This window comes from Mytilus californianus, unplaced genomic scaffold (genome assembly GCF_021869535.1).
Source record: "Mytilus californianus isolate M0D057914Y unplaced genomic scaffold, xbMytCali1.0.p SCAF_13, whole genome shotgun sequence".
Lineage (NCBI taxonomy): Eukaryota > Metazoa > Mollusca > Bivalvia > Mytilida > Mytilidae > Mytilus > Mytilus californianus.
In genome coordinates, this window is record NW_026262615.1 from 6,843,471 (window position 1) to 6,861,964 (window position 18,494).

General features: G+C 31.5%; 1 protein-coding gene across 5 annotated transcripts in view; it reads right to left on the minus strand.

Moving 5' to 3' along the window:
• Nucleotides 1–17,697, minus strand: part of LOC127723086 (apolipoprotein D-like) — a 205,469-nt gene extending 187,772 nt beyond the window's left edge. For all 5 annotated transcript variants that reach the window (XM_052229525.1, XM_052229527.1, XM_052229526.1 and 2 more), the window contains exons 1-4: nucleotides 17,556–17,697; nucleotides 14,337–14,473; nucleotides 13,315–13,406; nucleotides 12,554–12,652 (exon numbers count right to left, since the gene is read on the minus strand). In XM_052229525.1, coding sequence (XP_052085485.1) covers nucleotides 12,554–12,652; nucleotides 13,315–13,406; nucleotides 14,337–14,473; nucleotides 17,556–17,672 — 445 coding nt within the window. In that variant the 5' untranslated portion in view covers nucleotides 17,673–17,697. The remainder of the gene's footprint in view (nucleotides 1–12,553; nucleotides 12,653–13,314; nucleotides 13,407–14,336; nucleotides 14,474–17,555) is intronic.
• Nucleotides 17,698–18,494: the final 797 nt, after the last annotated feature.

Below are 18,494 nucleotides of genomic sequence, written 5' to 3' on the forward strand. Positions count from 1 at the left end.
AAAACGGACTCTATTTGGACATTTTAAGATACTATAAGTACTTGTTTTCTGTGTATAGAATTTTAGAGGTCAATACGACTTTTCATAAGTTGGATTTTCAATTTTAATAAAAAATGAGTTGGGTTTTCTTCTTTTCTTTAAATTTATATCATGATTTTTTGATATTTCCCATTATCTTCTGAATATTTTTTAAGATGAATAATTTAAAATTTGTATACCAAACATTTTTAATTTTACTCTGCGTTTATAAATAGCATTGAAAGTACAACATCTTATAAACGATAAACATTGATAGAGAGTTGTCTCATTGGCACTCATACCACATCTTCCTATATCTATTAACAATCGAAACCCCTGAAATATCGTCTCATGACAAGCACGAAAAAATGGCGAAACTGAACTTCCAACAGCGGGCGATGATTTTTAATTATACAATATTCTTTCAATGGATTTTTTAAATGCAATGTAGAAATTATCAATTAAGACATTTTTTATCCCTTTTGAAATTACTTAATCGAATATGAAGTCACATGCACGAAGAAGTTTGTCTGACGTGAAAATACGTAAGTCCCATATCTCACGGCTACATGGACACACACAGTGTACTGATCTTAATAATATATTAATGTTTGCAAATTCGTTGTAAGAAGAAAGACCTTTTAACTTTATATCACAATAAGCATATCTAAAGTAAGTCGTCACGTAGCTCATTTATGAAGAAATGTCAAACTGCCAATACTGCTAGTTTGTACTCTATTGTCGGAGGACAACTGATTCAAAATAAGGGAGCTACCATTTATTTTTAGGGGCGGTGCTGGGGGCTAAGGGTGGGGGGGGGGGGGGGGGGGGGCTAGTATGAAACTTGAAAAAAGGGCATGACAGGAGTTTAGAGAAAAAAAGGAAGGATGGGCATCTTGCCAAAAAGAAAAAGGCATGATGACTTTATGTAAAACAAGTCAGGAAAAATTAATAACTAAGAAAGGAAGGACCGAATAGAGTGTAAAATAAAAAAGCAGGACTATATTTACATTGAGTTTACATTTATAGAAAAATGCAGGACATCATTTTTCATCATATTACGCGTCATTGATAATCTGATCACTACAACGTTTTTACAAAATATTCGTTCCCGTGAAAACTAAGATTTGTTAAACTTTCAAATTTCATCGAGGTCTCTTCTCAGGATATAACGGCCATCTGTATGTTGGCTTTAAGGTCGACAAGATAACAGGTCAATATATTAATGTATTCAAGTGAATTTAAGATTTGTTGCAATTCTAAAGTACAATGGGTAAATCAATCTTATCTTTGATGTGCCACATGGGCATCCCTATAAACATGATAAAGTAAGACAGTCCATGCGTGACCCATAGCATTAGATATTTTATGCAGTTCATTGGATATTTTCTATCACAATCCAGGCAAGCTAATAACCTATATTATTTACGTGTCTGAAGACGAATTTGTATAAAACATTGTGTTTGATTTTAATTTCTGAAAATTAAACTTAACTCTAGAACAGACCATTTATGAACATCGGGTTGGGACTTTTTTATGTGTTTGAATTCGGTTTTTACACGTATTAAACTCTGGAATATATGATCAAACTTTTCGGGATTCGGGAAAAAATGCTTCAGCAAACACTCGTGAGGAAAACAAATAAAAAGAATCATTCTGTATCATAATTTTAATTTGTTAAATATTTGCAACTCTTAAAAAGTTTCAAAACCAGCTGATTTTTTTTGTATTTCTTCATATTGAATAACTTTAAAAAAATAGGCAGTGTGGCGGATTTACCGGGGGCACAGGGGGCACGTGCGGCCCCAAGTCCAGGTCACCAATACATTTTCTAACATGATTATATTGCTACTGAATCTGCTTATCAAGAGTGGAAATTAATCACAGCTAGATTTGACTTCTTAACTAGCCGTTAATTAACCCCAGCTTCAACATGCGTGATTATGACAAGTTATCGGTGGGTCTGTAAATTTTGACACGTGTGTGTAATGTCTCATTTAAAAAGATTTGATCAAGGAGGTTATATGAGATCTCATATAACCTCCTTGATTTGATGTACATGTTGATTGGAAAAGTACGAATATTTTTATTGGTTTTTAATACAATATCATCCCCTGACCAGGAAAGAAATTACTAACCAAAATCTGTGTTTTAAATAAATATGTACAAATAAATGTTTAGTGCCAAGAATATAAGTATCGATGTATGGGATATGTCTTCATAACAAAATTCTCACATTATCATTTTTATAAACTAAATGTCGTATTTTCTTTTCACTACTATTTTCAAAGGAAACCAATAATTTGTTTAAAAAAAACTGTCCCCCCACTCTTTCCACAAAAAAAGAATTTGGTTGTCATTGTTTCTAATTAAAACGCAATTGCATTTTATAGAAGATAATCTGGAACTAATACGTTTATCTATTAGTTCCAGCATACAGTAATATGACTGTATATTTTTCCTGTTTCAGTTACAATGTACGTATATGTATGAGGCTAGGAAAAGGTTATCATTTATGAGGATATGAATGGGGTCAGAGATATATAATATTTGTCGCTGATGGGGTTTAAAGAACAGAGACTCATGGGACCAATAGATTTAAATAAATATAGATAACAGAATAAAGAGGTGATTGTTTGTTGCTTAACGTCCAGTGGCAAAAATTACATGTATGCTTAGGACAATTATTAAACAGATTGATTGGCAGAAGAATAAAGAAAACTGAAATGGTAGAAAAATAAAAGATATAGAACTATAGAAACGATGATCTGACTCCCCCCTCCCCCCCCCCCTCCCCCCCCCCCCCCCACACCACCACAACCATTTTTTATCAAATTCGAATACTGGGAGCTATCTGAAGTCAGTTCATAGGACCTCAGGCGTGGCAATCCATCACTTTTATCCAATCAACTGTCCTTAATAATAAAGATTGGAGTGCAATTGTGTCTGTATCAAGTTAGATAAATATAATCATATTTCTGGACGTACATATGTCGGGGTTTAGGCTATTTCAGTCGATAGAAATAGATGAAAAAAAAAAGAATTTTTCTGGTTATATCTATTTATAACTGAAAAAGTGGCATTAAATCGTAGAGGCAGTCCCTCTTTATGTGAAGAATAGAACATATTGAGCTTTCTGGATTTTCTTCTGTCCACTAGCAAATGTGGGCCTGTACCACTGAAAATATATAACTTCCGGACTAGAAAACACGGACAACCCAGTTACTAATCTTCCTGCTTCCAACTAAACGTCATGTTCTAGATTGTCGGAATCTTGTTGAGTACAGCCATCCCATAACTCACATGCATATTCCATAATTAATCTTATAAGTGTTAAGTTTATACGATTAAGATACTGATTTCTAGTCAATACATATTTCAATTCTTTTTAGAAATTTAATCTTGTGCTTGCACAATTTAAAACGTTTTATATATGTGTATAGAATTTACCATTGGAATCAAAAGAAATCCCTAAGTGTTTATGATAGGAGACAATTCTACTACTTGATTTTGAAGTTCTATTTTAATATCATCTGGGGAAGAATTACAGGAGAATAGCATAGTAATTGTCTTGTGAGGATTAAAATCAATAAGCCAATCTTTAGACCATGCTGCAATTTGTTCTAAATCGCTATTAAAGACATCCTCTATTGTGTAAGGACTATAATACTTAAATTAGAAAGGGATGTTTCATCAGCAGACAATCGAGTTAGACTTATCAAATTACCAGCTATCTCATATACATCAATTAGGAATAGTACGGAACCTAATACAGAGCCTTGTGGAACTCCTGCATTAGTATTCTAAAAAGGCGAATATGAACTTGAAACAAAAACGCTTTCTTGAATATTTGAAATATAACTAATTAAGTGATTAAATATACTGACTGACTTTAAAAACGCAACACTCATTTTGTTGATTTTTTTTCCCACATCATGTTTGATTCTCATACAACTACTGTTCATGCTTACCATACTTCTTTCTCTTAAGAAAAAATCAACATCTGACTTACCTGTGGTTATTGAACATACCGGATTTTTGAAGTCGCACGAATTTCGTAAAGCGAAATTTGAAACCCATAAAAGATTTTTTTCAGTTTGTTTTGCTTCGTGAAACAGTTCTTTTAATCCTTGGCCACACTTAAATCAGTTAAAAAATGTTGCATCTCCATATTGCCAAGACTGAGGAATAAAAAACTAAATCAGCCCATAAGAATACTGCAAACAAGAAAACGTGAACGTGCTGCAACCATACAGTTTGACTTCAGAAACCCGTCTTACTGTCCTTCCGACATCGATACAGGTAGACAGGAATTGTTGCTTACCATCAATGACCAGATCATCATGTAGTGACAATGCAACGTCAATAGAATTTGATTACGCAACGTCATTTGCGAGACATGTTTACGGCCGCAACGTCAACTGCTTATCAAATTGTCGAATGCCATTGCACACAGATTCATGTCATAAACGTTTTCCATAACCTGAACTGCCAAAGATTCCACTGAAGAAAAACATTTAAAGCCCTGAAGTTTCAGCCGCATAATTGCCAAAACCCATTGTAATGGGTGGAACAACCGCATATTCAGAAGGTGTAAAACAGAACCCAAAACATGTGGAACAGAATTGGTTGATCTTTCTGACAATAATTTTGGCGTTTGTTACAGGCAGTCATTGCTTTTGACAGTGCCACATTCATTCAAAAATTTAAAAAGAATAATCTAGTGTTGCGTTTCTAAAGTCGGTCAGTATACATTTTAAATACAATTTTTTCAAATACTTTTCCCACTGTTGATAAAAATGAGATTGGTCTATAATTTGAAATCAGTGATTTGAAGCACAAATAAATTTTCATACATTGTCAGATCAAAATATCTTAAAAACCCCAGTCCAGAGATACCGTATACATTCGACTGAATATACCAATTCGATAATTTTACATTCGAACTTGTTACGTAATAAGATCTGTGTCCAGGTAAAAAGAACCAGCAGGTGATATATATTCTTAAGTGTTTATCACCTTCCATTATACATCTGACGATGACATTTACCTTTAGGGCCATTTTGTTTGAAATATCATTTTAAAGGTAAACTGATAAGCATAACGTCCTCGCAATTTCTTTTTCAGATCCAGGGACACAGATGTCAGAATGAATAAGAAAACACTAAATTCTTCAATAATATATTGTAAAATGGACAGCAAGCACATTTGATAGACTAGTGTACTAATAGATTTTCTTGTGTATTTTCTATGTTCTGGAAACTTCAACATCCTATCAAAAATACTTAAATTAAAGTCTTAAGTTTAATTAAATGTTTTTTTTTTAAATATTATTTGCAAGGCTGCATGAACATTGCACCTATCGTTTTCGTATATTTCTTTTCCGCCATGCATAAGTTTAATGTTTACTGTGACTTCTATAATGCTTAAAAAATGATGCAATTGTATTATCAATCTAAAAATATTAATCGTGAACAACAACCAAAATAAATTATATATTAAACGACTAAAGCAATTTAAAATTCTAAAGGATATTGTTACAATATTGCCAAAAACTGAGACTACTATAGATATAAGAAGATGTGGTATGAGTGCCAATGAGACAACTCTCCATCCAAGTCAAAATTTAAAAAAGTAAACCATTATAGGTCAAAGTACGGTCTTCAACACGGAGCCTTGGCTCACACCGAACAGTAAGCTATATGAAGGGCCCCAAAAATTACTAGTGTAAAACCATTCAAACGGGAAAACTAACGTTTGATGGGATGTCTAATCTATATAAAAAAAAAACTGTTATAGTAGTCTCAGCCGAAAACAATACGAAATTGATAAGCAAGTATGACTAACCAATCAAAAAATTTGTTGTTTGGGATTATTCATGGTTGACTAGTTCTATATTAACCAGTGGCACGTGTCCTAATTATTAAGAAAAGGGACAGAAAAGTATTAAACAGAAATAACCGGTTTTTCAAAACCATATTTTCAAAATTAACTGCATGATTTAAACAGCTTAAAAGTGTTTCATTTATTTTATCTGTGTGCGTATACGAAAAATTGATAGCAAGATAAACTTCAATGTACATGAATTACGAGTATTAGATTTCTTGTGAAATTGATCGATGAGCGGCTTTTTACAAATACCGAAAAAAAGAATACTGCGTAAACGTCAATTAATGGACAAGCAACCCAACGAGAAAAATAAAATTTAAGAGGCATCTATAACTAGTTTTGAGTTGGAGAAATCATTCAATGCCATATGATTCTATTTAGGTTTCTGCGTTTTTCGATTTACGAATAAGTCAATAAAAAAAAAATAAGTAATTGAAGCCAAAAAAGAAGACACAAAACATACATGAAATAAAGTAATAACATATTAAGTTTACAAATACGTACCTAGGTGCATTTAATAAAGCAACATTTGAACTTATTATAGAAAAAGGAGAAATTAAATGGAAACATAATGCGCGCTGTTAAATCATGCTTTGCAAGGCTGTTTAGAGATGACTCGTGCACAATCATTTTGAATGGTGAATAAGATCACATACATGCATTAAGCACTCAGAAACTAGCCCGTAAATAGCTAGGAGGAGGGAATCCAGTTATTAATTAAATATCAAAACGGTGTGCAGAAATACCGCAAAGGACTTCTTAGTGCACTAAGACCAACGTGTTTGCACTAAGGACACTAAAACGATGTTTTAAGACCACAAAGAACATGGATAAAAGAAGATATGAGTATATAACTCATAAATATAAAGTTTGGTGTGAATAGATTTTATTATTTTGAAGTTAAATGACTTTGTAATCAGCGCGTGCCACTGGTACAAATCCAGGATAGTTTAAGAAAGTTTTTAAAAAATTTAAAACTTCTAACCACAGAGTGAAAATAATGTTAGCTGGCAGAAAAACTCCATTTATAAATAAAATACGATTTATTCTACAAAATTTACTTCTGGATACTATTTTGTGATCATAAACAAGCTTCTATCCAAGTTTGGTAGAAATCCGGGATATTTTAAGAAAGTTATTTAAATTTCAAAAACTTTAACCACAGAATGAATGTAATGTTAACTGAGAGAAAAAAGTCCATTTATACATGTAAGTAAAACACAGATAACCAGGATTTTTTTTCCAAACTTTACTTCTGGATACTATCTTATGATCATAAACATTCTTCTGTTGGTAGAAATCCTGGATAGTTTAAGAAAGTAATTAAAATTTCAAAAACTTTAACCACAGAGTGAGTATGTGGATGTCGCTAGCCGACGCCGACGACGGAATGTAGGATCGATATACGTCTCGCTTTTGCGACAAAAGTCGCAGGCTCGACAAAAATGTAATAAACTGTTATACTTTGAACAGTCATGTGTATCTTATGTGCTGGTAAACAAGTATATACATTCTAAAATATTTTGTAATAAAAAAATACTAGAGAACTATAAAAAAGTGAAGTTTACAAACAACCAAGAGAAATTAAAAGGAAAAAAAAAATAAAAATATAGAACATACATTATTACATTGAACTAAAAAATATAACAGTCAGAAAAACAAAAGAAATACGACAGTAACAAACAGACGAAAAAAATCAGAGACAATTGAAATATCATAAACATGTTAATTTAAAATACAAGCGGATTCAAAACGGTTCAAGGTTGAACGAACATGAATTGCTTTCGATTACACAGGTGACAATCAACAGAGGGTGGCGCGTGTCGATACAACATTAAATAAATTTATAATTACCGGGTACTAAAGATATGATTATAAAATTTGAAATTGTATTCCTTCTATATGCCATGTTTTTTGTGTCAATTCTATCATTCCATCAGGACTGGTCCTTAGTGCAATATTTTGTTCTTAGTGAACAAGTAGAAATACCGCAAAGGGCCTCCTCAGTGCACTAAGAACAACAATTTGCAAATAAGTCTATAACATTTGCGCAATTACATGCTTGTTTTATTGGCGCAAATGAATGCTGCAGTTTTTAAAATAAAGTGATACGAAAAAAGAATTAGCCTAATTAATTTGCGGCGCAAATTAATTCTTTTTCATCGAAATTGGATATCGGCCTTCAAAACACCGTGTGTACACTAACAAAACAGTATTCATCTTTTACGCTGTCTAGCCTGAGAATAAAAGTTTTGGCAATTTGTGTAGGATTTTAATTTTAGAATGTAATGAACAAGTAAGAAGATCGTTAAAAACCTTAAGTGATTTGGAAAATGAGCTATGCACGATAAAAGGAAATAGTTTGGTGCGTCGATATGATTTTCATAGAGGCATGTGATATTTGTAAAATTTAAAGTCTTTCAATAACAACCATTTGTGGAAGTGGTTATTTCGATCCTTCAAATATGCGTAAAATAATTAAAATTTATATTATTTAGTCTCTTTCATATATACAACTGCAGTATGTTTATAAATACTGTAGATTTGTATTTGATCATCGATTGCATGCATAACGTCCAGTGACAAATATTTCATGTATTCGTACACAGAACAAATCAACAACTTTTAGAATACAATTGATTGGTTATTTAAGGTAAATGATTTGCGTTAAAATTGGTGAAACTTGGCCAGGAGCTTACCTCTAAAATAAAGAAATATAAAAAACGGTAGAGTTATTTTTTTAATTCTGTATTTTACTCATACATGGACTTAAGCACTGTTTACAGTCAAAATAACAGTTTTAACACCGACAGCAGGAATCACAAGCGACGCTGGTTCCATAGAAGTCTTCAACGAATTTTTATATATCCCTGGCAATTTTCGGTTTATATCAGACTGTGACATTGAGGGGAACAAATACCATGGATGTCTTGTCTTTTCTTTAAATACATTTAAATATAAAACGTGTATCTCATATAAAGCCTCATTTATAGAACATTATATATAATTTATTGTTTCAAGGAAATATTTGGTGGAGGAGAGAGAGAGAGAAAGAGAGAGACTTATTTCGCGGTATTTCAAATTGGTCTCATGTTATTCATGTCAAAATGTGGTGTAAGGAAATGTTTCCCCTTCGTTTTATATAGCAGGGTATTCTATAATGATATTAGTTGCAGATTTTTTTTCTATCGGTAAGATATGGTTTACAGTTCGAAATCTACGTTAAGTTATAGTACATTTAAAGTAAGTTTATTGCATTGCTAAACGTTTCTCAATCAAGATAAAACGTTTACAACCAATACTATTTTTACGACTAAATATGTTTTATGTAAATAAATAGTTCACGTTTCAATTAACTAAGGTTATTGTATAGGTTAGTTTTTTTTTTAACATTTTATAAGATCGAATTTGAAATGATTCAAAATCACAAAAAGACATCAAGAACTACGCAGTTAGTATGAAACAAAATATATAATAAATAAGATAACTTATTTGCTTTAATTAACAAGTGAAATGTTTCCAATCCAATCTTTCCAATCTAATATAGTCCAAAGGGTGACAAAAGGATATAAATATGGTCACTAAAGGTTTTCTCACGGCTGGCAGTAAAAAAAAAACTTGCCAAAGTGGGGGCATCCGTTTGGTTGTTTGGGATATACTAGTACGCAACCAACTTTCAATCAATCCAAACTAATAATTGTTTTTTTTTTATCCCGCATCTTTTTATATTAATTTATTTTAACTCAAAATAATAATTGAAATAACTTTCTGAAATAAAACCCTAACATATATCAGACGCTTAACAAAACGATATACCATACGATAGATGAAACGCTTAACGATATCATATACTATACGATAAACGAAACGCTAAACGCTAAACCATACCATGTACCATACGACAAATAAAACGCTTAACGATAACATGAACCATACGATATACAAAACCCTAAACGATGACATTTACCATACGATGAACGAACGATGAACGAACGCTGACCGAACGTTGTACGGACGCTATACGAATGATGTACGAACGATGACCGAACTCTATACGAACGATTCCCGAACGCTGTACGTACGATTCCCGAATGAAAAAAGTGTTAACTTTTACGTTACAGGGACTGTAACACTTCTATCATTGTATGGGCCTAATTCAGATAATCCTAATTTTTACCATCTTATTATGTGTATTATAGAAGATTTTGGAAATGAAAACTTTATAATATGTGGTGATTTAATCTTGTATTGTATCCCCATATAGACTATTGTAACTATCTACATATTAATAACCCTAATGCTAGAGATAAAATTTTAGAAATCATAGATCAATGGAGCCTTATAGATCCTTTCAGGGAACTTTTTCCAGACTCGCGTAGATATACATGGAGAAAAAGAAGCCCTTTAAACAAGCTAGGTTGGATTTTTTTCTTATTACAGATAACATGTTAACAAATTCACTAAATTGTAAAATTGAACCTAGCTATCACTCGGATCTTTTGTAATTTTAGAGCTTCAATTCAACCCATTTATAAGAGGTAAAGGACTGTGGAAATTCATTAATTCCTTATTATATGATCAAGAATATGTAAATATTGTAAACGAAAAAATAATTTATGTCAAGAAACAATATTGTGCACATGTTTATGATTTGGAACATATTGATGAAATCTATGATGAAAATTTACAACTTACTATACACAAGCAATTATTTCTTGAGACTTTATTGATGGAAATCAGGGGAAAGACGATTTCGTACGCAAGTTTTAAGAAAAAAGAAAAGGATAAAAAGGTTCGTAATTTACAAAGGGAAATTGATTCATTAGAAGAAAATTCTAAGAAAGAATTAATAAATCAATTAAAAGATAAAAAACAAGAACTGGAGGATATAAGGAAAGAAAAGATGAAGGGTAAACTAATACGTTCAAGGGTCAAACGGATTGAAGAAGGGGAAAAGCCAACTAAATATTTTTGTGGTCTTGAGTCAAAAAATTTTACTAGTAAAATTATACAAAAAGTTGAAACAGAAGCTGGAAGGATTATAACAAAGCAATATGATATTTTAAAAGAAACAAAAGTATTTTATGAAACACTTTATAAAAATAGGGATTGTAGTTTAAATGGCTGTAAAATTAAACAGTAAGAAAATGATTTAAAAAATTTAAAATTTGAAACAATTGAAACAGGATGAAAAAAAAAATTTAGAAGGGGAGATAACTATAGCTGAGGCAGGTTTAACATTACAAAAAATGAAAAATAATAAATTTCCTGGATCTGACGGTTTTTCGACTGAGTTTTTCAAATTTTTTTGGAAAGATTTAAAATATTTTATTGTAGAATCTCTAAATTGTGGATTTCACATTGGATCATTATCAGTCACTCAAAAACAAGGCATTATCACATGTTTGCCAAAGGATAATAAGCCACTGGCGCCCCATTTCATTATTAAATACAGTTTATAAAATTGGGTCAGGGGTGATTGCAAATAGATTTAAAAAAGTTTTAGATAAATTCATTAATTTAGATCAAACTGGTTTCATAAGTGGGCGTTATATGGGAGATAATATCCGACTTATATATGATATTTTGCAGTATACTGAAGAAAAAGATATCCCTGGTTTATTACTGTTGATAGACTTTGAAAAAGCTTTTGATACAGTATCCTGGGATTTTCTTTTAGCAGTTCTGACTTTTTCAATTTTGGGAATTCCATAATCAATTGGATAAAAGTATTTTACAATAATATTAGCTCTGCAGTCATTCAGGGTGGAAATTTATCAGAGTTCTTTGGTATTGGACGAGGCTGTAAACAGGGGGAACCACTATCACCGTACCTTTTCATATTATGTGCAGATATTTTGGCAATAAAGGTTAGAGGTAATACGAAAATACAGGGTTTAGAAATTTTCTCAAGTTGAACATAAATTATCTCAGTTTGCAGATGACACTTCACTGGTTTTGGATGGAAGTGGAGAATCTATGGAAGAAGCTTTATTAGAGCTTGATTGGTATGCAAAACTTTCTGGACTAAGGATAAATTTTACAAAAACTCAAGTGGTATGGATTGGAGGTAAAAAAATACAGTAGAGAAATGTTATGCCAGAACAGAAATTTATCATGGGGTCAACTTCTTTTAGGCTGTTAGGGGTAAACTTCGATATTGATCTTGAAAAAACTTAAATTATACTGATAGGTTTCTTCAGATAAAAATATCATGCGCCCGAAGCACGTATTTATCTCTACCAAGAACGCTCAAACCCAATCATTTGAAAGCAAAGGAGCTATCAACAATTGTGTTTTGTTAGTTTTACTCTAAAATAAAATGACTGCAGTATGTCAGCCTAAAAAAACAATATGGTATGCATATGTTGGCGTGGCATAGGCGAAAAAAAAGGGACGGGTATTGAGCCAATAATATTTGTTTGGGCAAACATAACACATTCTGATACATCATAGGACATCCATTTTAGTCTCATCTCCATACTGTTGTCTACTCTAAACCTGTTGTAAAGCTTCCGAAAGTCACCACTATGTGTAAGTAATTTCTTTTTATCGGAAGTTGTTGTACTTATCCTTCAATATCAATTCCCTCTAACTTCGAATTATCTAACGATACTGGTTATTATATTTATCGCTATTTACGAACCTAAACTATCTTGCCGTCCTTTACCATCTTCACAACCATAGAGCAAATGAAAGTTGTCGTATTGTACCGCCATTATAGAATATTGATACTGCGGAACAGCTGAAACATAAGATGCAATGTCCAGTTGGTAAATCTATTTTAGTTGATTGTTTTCAGGGATGTACTTTTAAGAAACCGTAACAAGATTGTAAGCAATTAAAACATCATTCAGAGTTGGCACGAATTCGAATTGTAAATAATTTTAGTCTTAGACGATCATTTTGGATCTTAATAACATGTGCAAAGTCTGAACTGTAAGTTATCAAGTCATGTTTGCTCTTTCAGTCAATTTACAATCATATCAACTGCGTTAAATTCAGTATTTTTAGACAATTCGCTTCCAATTAATACAGAACTGTTCAGTAGATTTTCAGTCAATTTGATATATTGATAATGTGTGCAGGTAATCAACTAAAACCGAACAGTCTGAACCTAGACTGAATAGATCGTGATTGACTACCAGCGAATTGTCTTAACAGTACTGAATTTAGCACAGTGAACAAGTCTGAAAATTGACTGAAAGACTGAAATAACGTTATAATTTAAGAACTGTTAAAATCCAAATGACCAGATCAAAGTTGGTCTACTAATGTGGTTTTCTCTTTGGTGTTCAGAGTAAAGCAGGCATAACAATTTCTTCTATCATTATCATTATTCCGTAATTGAAACTAGTAACAAGAACAGAAATAAAGTATCAATATCAACATTATGTTTCAACTTACAGTCAAGAGTTCCGTCAAACGAGGCCATTCCTGGATTTTCTGCATCAGGTATAATTCTACCAACAAACATATCTTGAAAGAATTGACCAGTACTGTGTGTCATAAAATTCATAAAATATGATTCAATATTGAACAAAAATCATTTTAAGATAACAAGAAATTAGTTTACTCATAGAAGTTATACAATTGTGTAAGAAATTGCTTTAAAGACTAGAGCGCAACAATTATCTGTATGATACATATGATATATTTACAAGACAGACCGCAATATAGAGATGAAAAAAAAAGAACTCATAAAAAATACCAGAATTATAATGATTTACGCCAGACACGCTTTTCATAAACTGAAGACTCATCAGTGACTCTCGAATAAAATCAAATAAAAAAGAGCAAAACATAGTACAAAGTTGAGGATCTCTGAGGGCAAAAAATGCCGAAAGGTTTCGCCAAAATTAATACCACTCAGATTAAACTACCACTAGGAAACAATGACGGGAAATAAACATGTTCAAATTACATACTAAAATTGGACCCGACTGATGTGAATGGATTTTTCAAATCATTAAAGAGACTCCTTCCATTTCTGGATATAGTTTATTTTGCATGAGAACAATTCAAGTTATGAAAAACATGAATATAAAATGAACTATTTTTACAGTATATACAATTTCATTGTACAATACCAGTTCAAGCTCAGTATGAAGATTTTTAATGAAGATAATTATAAGAACATACAAAACTGAAATACCATTTCAGAGCACATGGAGCAATAGCTGTGTATTCCTTTTTCCTATAGTATTTAAAGATTAGCATGGATTTGCTCAATATTAAAGGCCTTCCGGTGACCTTTAGTTGTTAACTTCAACGTCATTTGATCTCTGGTTGAGAGTTGTCTCACGGGATCAGTGTATTATGCTTTTTTATGCAATAATACTTTAAGTTTTCATAACTTTCTCTGTGTGTTCATTCAATTTTACCCATTGGTCCGTCAATTCTATATCTTCACGTGATAGTTTACTTACAATGTGTTTAGCCAGGAAGCAAACACACTTATAGTACCATCATTGTTTACTTCTTTTATTTCTGATAAACAGGTCTGATTCTGTAACCGTGGATCTCTTTCTGGGAACTCACTCATTCTGTACCATCGACCTTCCATCTTGTATACAAAAAAAATCAATGACAGTACAATATATCTCCTATCTTCTATGCAAGGTATTAAAACTGGTATTTAATCACCCTTAATTGTTTATGATAAACATGATGTTCACAACAGTTTAGAGCGGATTCAAAGGTTTGAAGTACAAGATTTCCGGGTTTAACAGGTATTTTGTAAAAATTTGCTATTTTGCATACAGGTTCTGTTCAAATGCACTCCACGATATCAGCTTTGTTTCTGTAAGGATTTGACAGTGTCTGTAATGTAACTGAATATTCTCAGTAGACTTGTCATGCTTCTTTCAACCTGTTTAGTTTTACTTATAGACATATATTATACTTACGGATTTTATTTCGAATTGAGTTATATTAGAGATATTGCCTCTGAGTGCTGAAGCTACCTTTTAATCATTCAGGAATGACCAAAAATGCACACTTTTGTTTAGAAAGTCACACAGAAAAAGCCCGTTTAACAATACGGGGAAGAACAGAACTAATGTCTCCAATATTGACCTCAATTAGAGGAACATAACTATAAAAGGAAGTAAAAATAACCTGTAGGCGCTGTTAACGAACATGATGCGTTTTAAGTAATTGAATGTGCATAAACTTTTATCCATTAAGTTCTTAAAGTAAACGTCCTGAAAAGTTATGATGACAGATGATTTGGGTATCGGAATAATGAGTATTCAATGACGAAATTTGGGATTTACAAACGCATTTATTTATAAAGTGCACACATACATCAGTGGTGCTGAGTAACATTTAACAACCTATATGAACACAAATTATGTACTTAGTTTACAAACAGTTCTTTGTTTTTGTTCGTAAAATTCTATATAAAATTGCAATGAAATTAGGTTAAAATTTATTTAAATGGAAACTTGTACTTTATTTTTTGAATTTGTCTTTGAAGTTCGACAGTGTAAAGAAGCATGTCATTACAACTCATAACAGTCGAGGAATAACAGTTTAAGAAGTAGATTACCAAACGGCATTTGATACGCTGATTTGAATGGATTTATTATGAAAACTATATAGAGCAGAACATTTTGAATTTTAAATCCATTATAAACTTGTTAAACAATTCATGAAGGAAAAGAGGAAAAAGGTAATTATTACCTTAAAAAAAATAAAAATAAAAATAAAAATAAAAAACGTAAAACGTTAATTTTTTTCCAGATAAATAAAGGCTTGTATACCGCTGTTCAATAGTCATAAATTGATTTAACTAAACGCCAACATACATAGAAACGGACTATTTGATAACAACTGCCATATTTCTGACTTGGTACAGGACATTTAAAGAAAACATTTGGTGAGTTGAACCTGGTTTTATGGCTAGCCAAACCTCCCGCTTATATGGTAATGTTAAAATACCGCTAAAATGACAAAATTACGTGAAAGGAATACATTACAACTAAACGCAAGAACACTCAGGACAGAGACATACATAAATAAATAATATAATTGAGGTTATATTATATTGCAATACAACTGAGCGTTTTGTTGAAAATTAAATCTAATTGATCAAACATTGCACATAATAACAGATCTTCAAAATATTTCTTGTCGTTACTAGTTTGGGAATATCAGTTTGAGAATGATTATAGATTTATAAGAATACCCATTTTACGACAGAATAAAATATTAGAAAATGTGATGTACAATGCACCTATGTAAAACATAGGAAGAACAAGATGTTTTACTAAACTTGTTATGTTTATTTTTTATTTTGAACGGCTTTTGTATCACAATGACATGACTTCCATCAGACTGGAAATGTCATATAGGGTCACATATAATATTTGTTAATTTTGAAATGGTTTTATCATGTCTTCTTATTGTTTAACCTATTTTCAATGTTTGTCTTTGATCACATAAAAAAAGTCTTGAATGTTTTACGACATTGTCTACAGTGTATTAGTCGTTTTAATCAGCGATATTCTTTACAAAATAACTAAAAACGAATACTTTAGAAAATAAACGTTACATAAATTATACAGTTATACAGATACATTTTTGTCAACCTTAAATACCTATATTTCATCTAAAATATCTGACAAGTATATCACCTAAGTATCAAGTGTCTAGTCGGAGTTTATTTGGTTCGCTAATTGTAGATCACACGTTGACTTGAATAAAAAACATAAAACACTATTATATTATACGTACGTCTATTGACAGGTTATTGATTTTCTTGAAACACGGATTTTAAAAAATGATATAATTTACAAATGGTACTTCGACTTTTTTTATTTACTTTCTGAAATACTTTTGACAACATTTGAATATCCCTTTGGTATTTGTTGGCTTTCTTTCAAAATGCATTAATAATTATGATTACGATTTTCCTAAAAGGTTTGACTAAATGCATATTAAATGTAACGACAGGAAATTAAAAGGATTACTATCATATGCATATGATGCCTTACAACTATTATAATTATCACCAAAGTTTGTAGATTTTCTAGTATTTCAATTGTTAGCAGACACAACCACTAAAATAAATATGGTCACCTTGCTTTATATGTTAAATGCTTCAATTTCAAGTTTGTATAGTTCCTTCGGTCTTTTCCATTCGAGCATCACTGATAAGTCTTTTGAATATGAAACGCGCGTTTTGTGTACACAGTTTAAATTATGGTATCTATGACGCGTATATTGGCTTAAGATCACATAAAGTGACAGTCAGTTAATGTCCAATTTTAACTACTCTTGTTGTGGTGAACAAATCAACATGCCTTTAATTGAACATAAGAGCGTAGTGATTTCTGTAACCTAAGATTTATCAAATCATGTACTTATGACTTGAGAAATGACGAGAAATTACCCTTTTTTAAAATTTCCTGCAAGATTTTTATCATTCAAAATTATCTGTCAAAACAGTGACACCTGAGTGATCACCGGTCATTCAACTTTTGTTTGATCACTAAAGTATTCAACATATTTCAAAAAATATATCTTTTTATAGCAACTATTTTGTTCTGAATATGTACTATATCTGGTATGTTCTTTTTTACCGTTCATTAATTAGAGGTGTTACACCTAAACAATTCTTTTTTAAACAATATAAGTCCTACCTTATTCCAATTGACAAACGAAACAGTTTTCACTGATGGACATTCACTGAGTCTTGAAATCTGTCCATAAGCAGAGATTACGTAAAGCAAAACGATAACAAATCGGAAGACACACATCTCAAGTATTTTAAACAGTTAGTGGTTGAATAACACAAGGTGAGTCGACGTTATGTTGAAATGATAATCATACAGCGTGCAAAATATATATTACAAAAATATGAGACCTATAAATGTTTTCTTATGAAAAATTTGACGAAGTTATTAATGTAGTCATTAAGTACTGTGCATTAATGATTTTTTTTTCAACCGAAATTATTGCACTGTGATGAGATAGATGTGAATCTTGTCAAATATCTGACTTAAACGAGATATATCTCTATAAAGGACTTTTTTTATTTTTAAATAAAAAAAAAATGTTTATATTTTTGCTTGTTTGTAAGTGTTTAACCCCACTTTCAGCTACAATAGCTGAATCCAGGAGACCAGTCTGTATTGGTGGAGTAAATTCCGGCATTAATCATCGACTGTCTGCAGGAAACACTCTCATTGTCCCTTAAAAATAGGATTGAAAGAAACCTTGCCACAACATTAGAACTGACAGAATCCTTATACATGTTATAACTGTAGATGAACAATTAAGAACACTAGCCTTCAGCTATTGAAGCTATGAAAAAGGTTAATTGGATAAGAAAAAAATGACGATTTACACTGTAGGCTCTGTTAGGAACCTATACTGTCTGTTTTAGTTGCTCGCCCAATTTTGCCAATATGACATAATTATAAAACACTGTCATACAGGTAGGAGGTTGAGCTAGATATAAAACAAAATTTATAGGTATCTATTTGAATTTAGTCAAAACTGAAAATGTTAGCTTTTTTTTACCTATTAAGTTCTTATTTTGACAGCAATACACCAAACTTCCAAACTACCTGGCAATC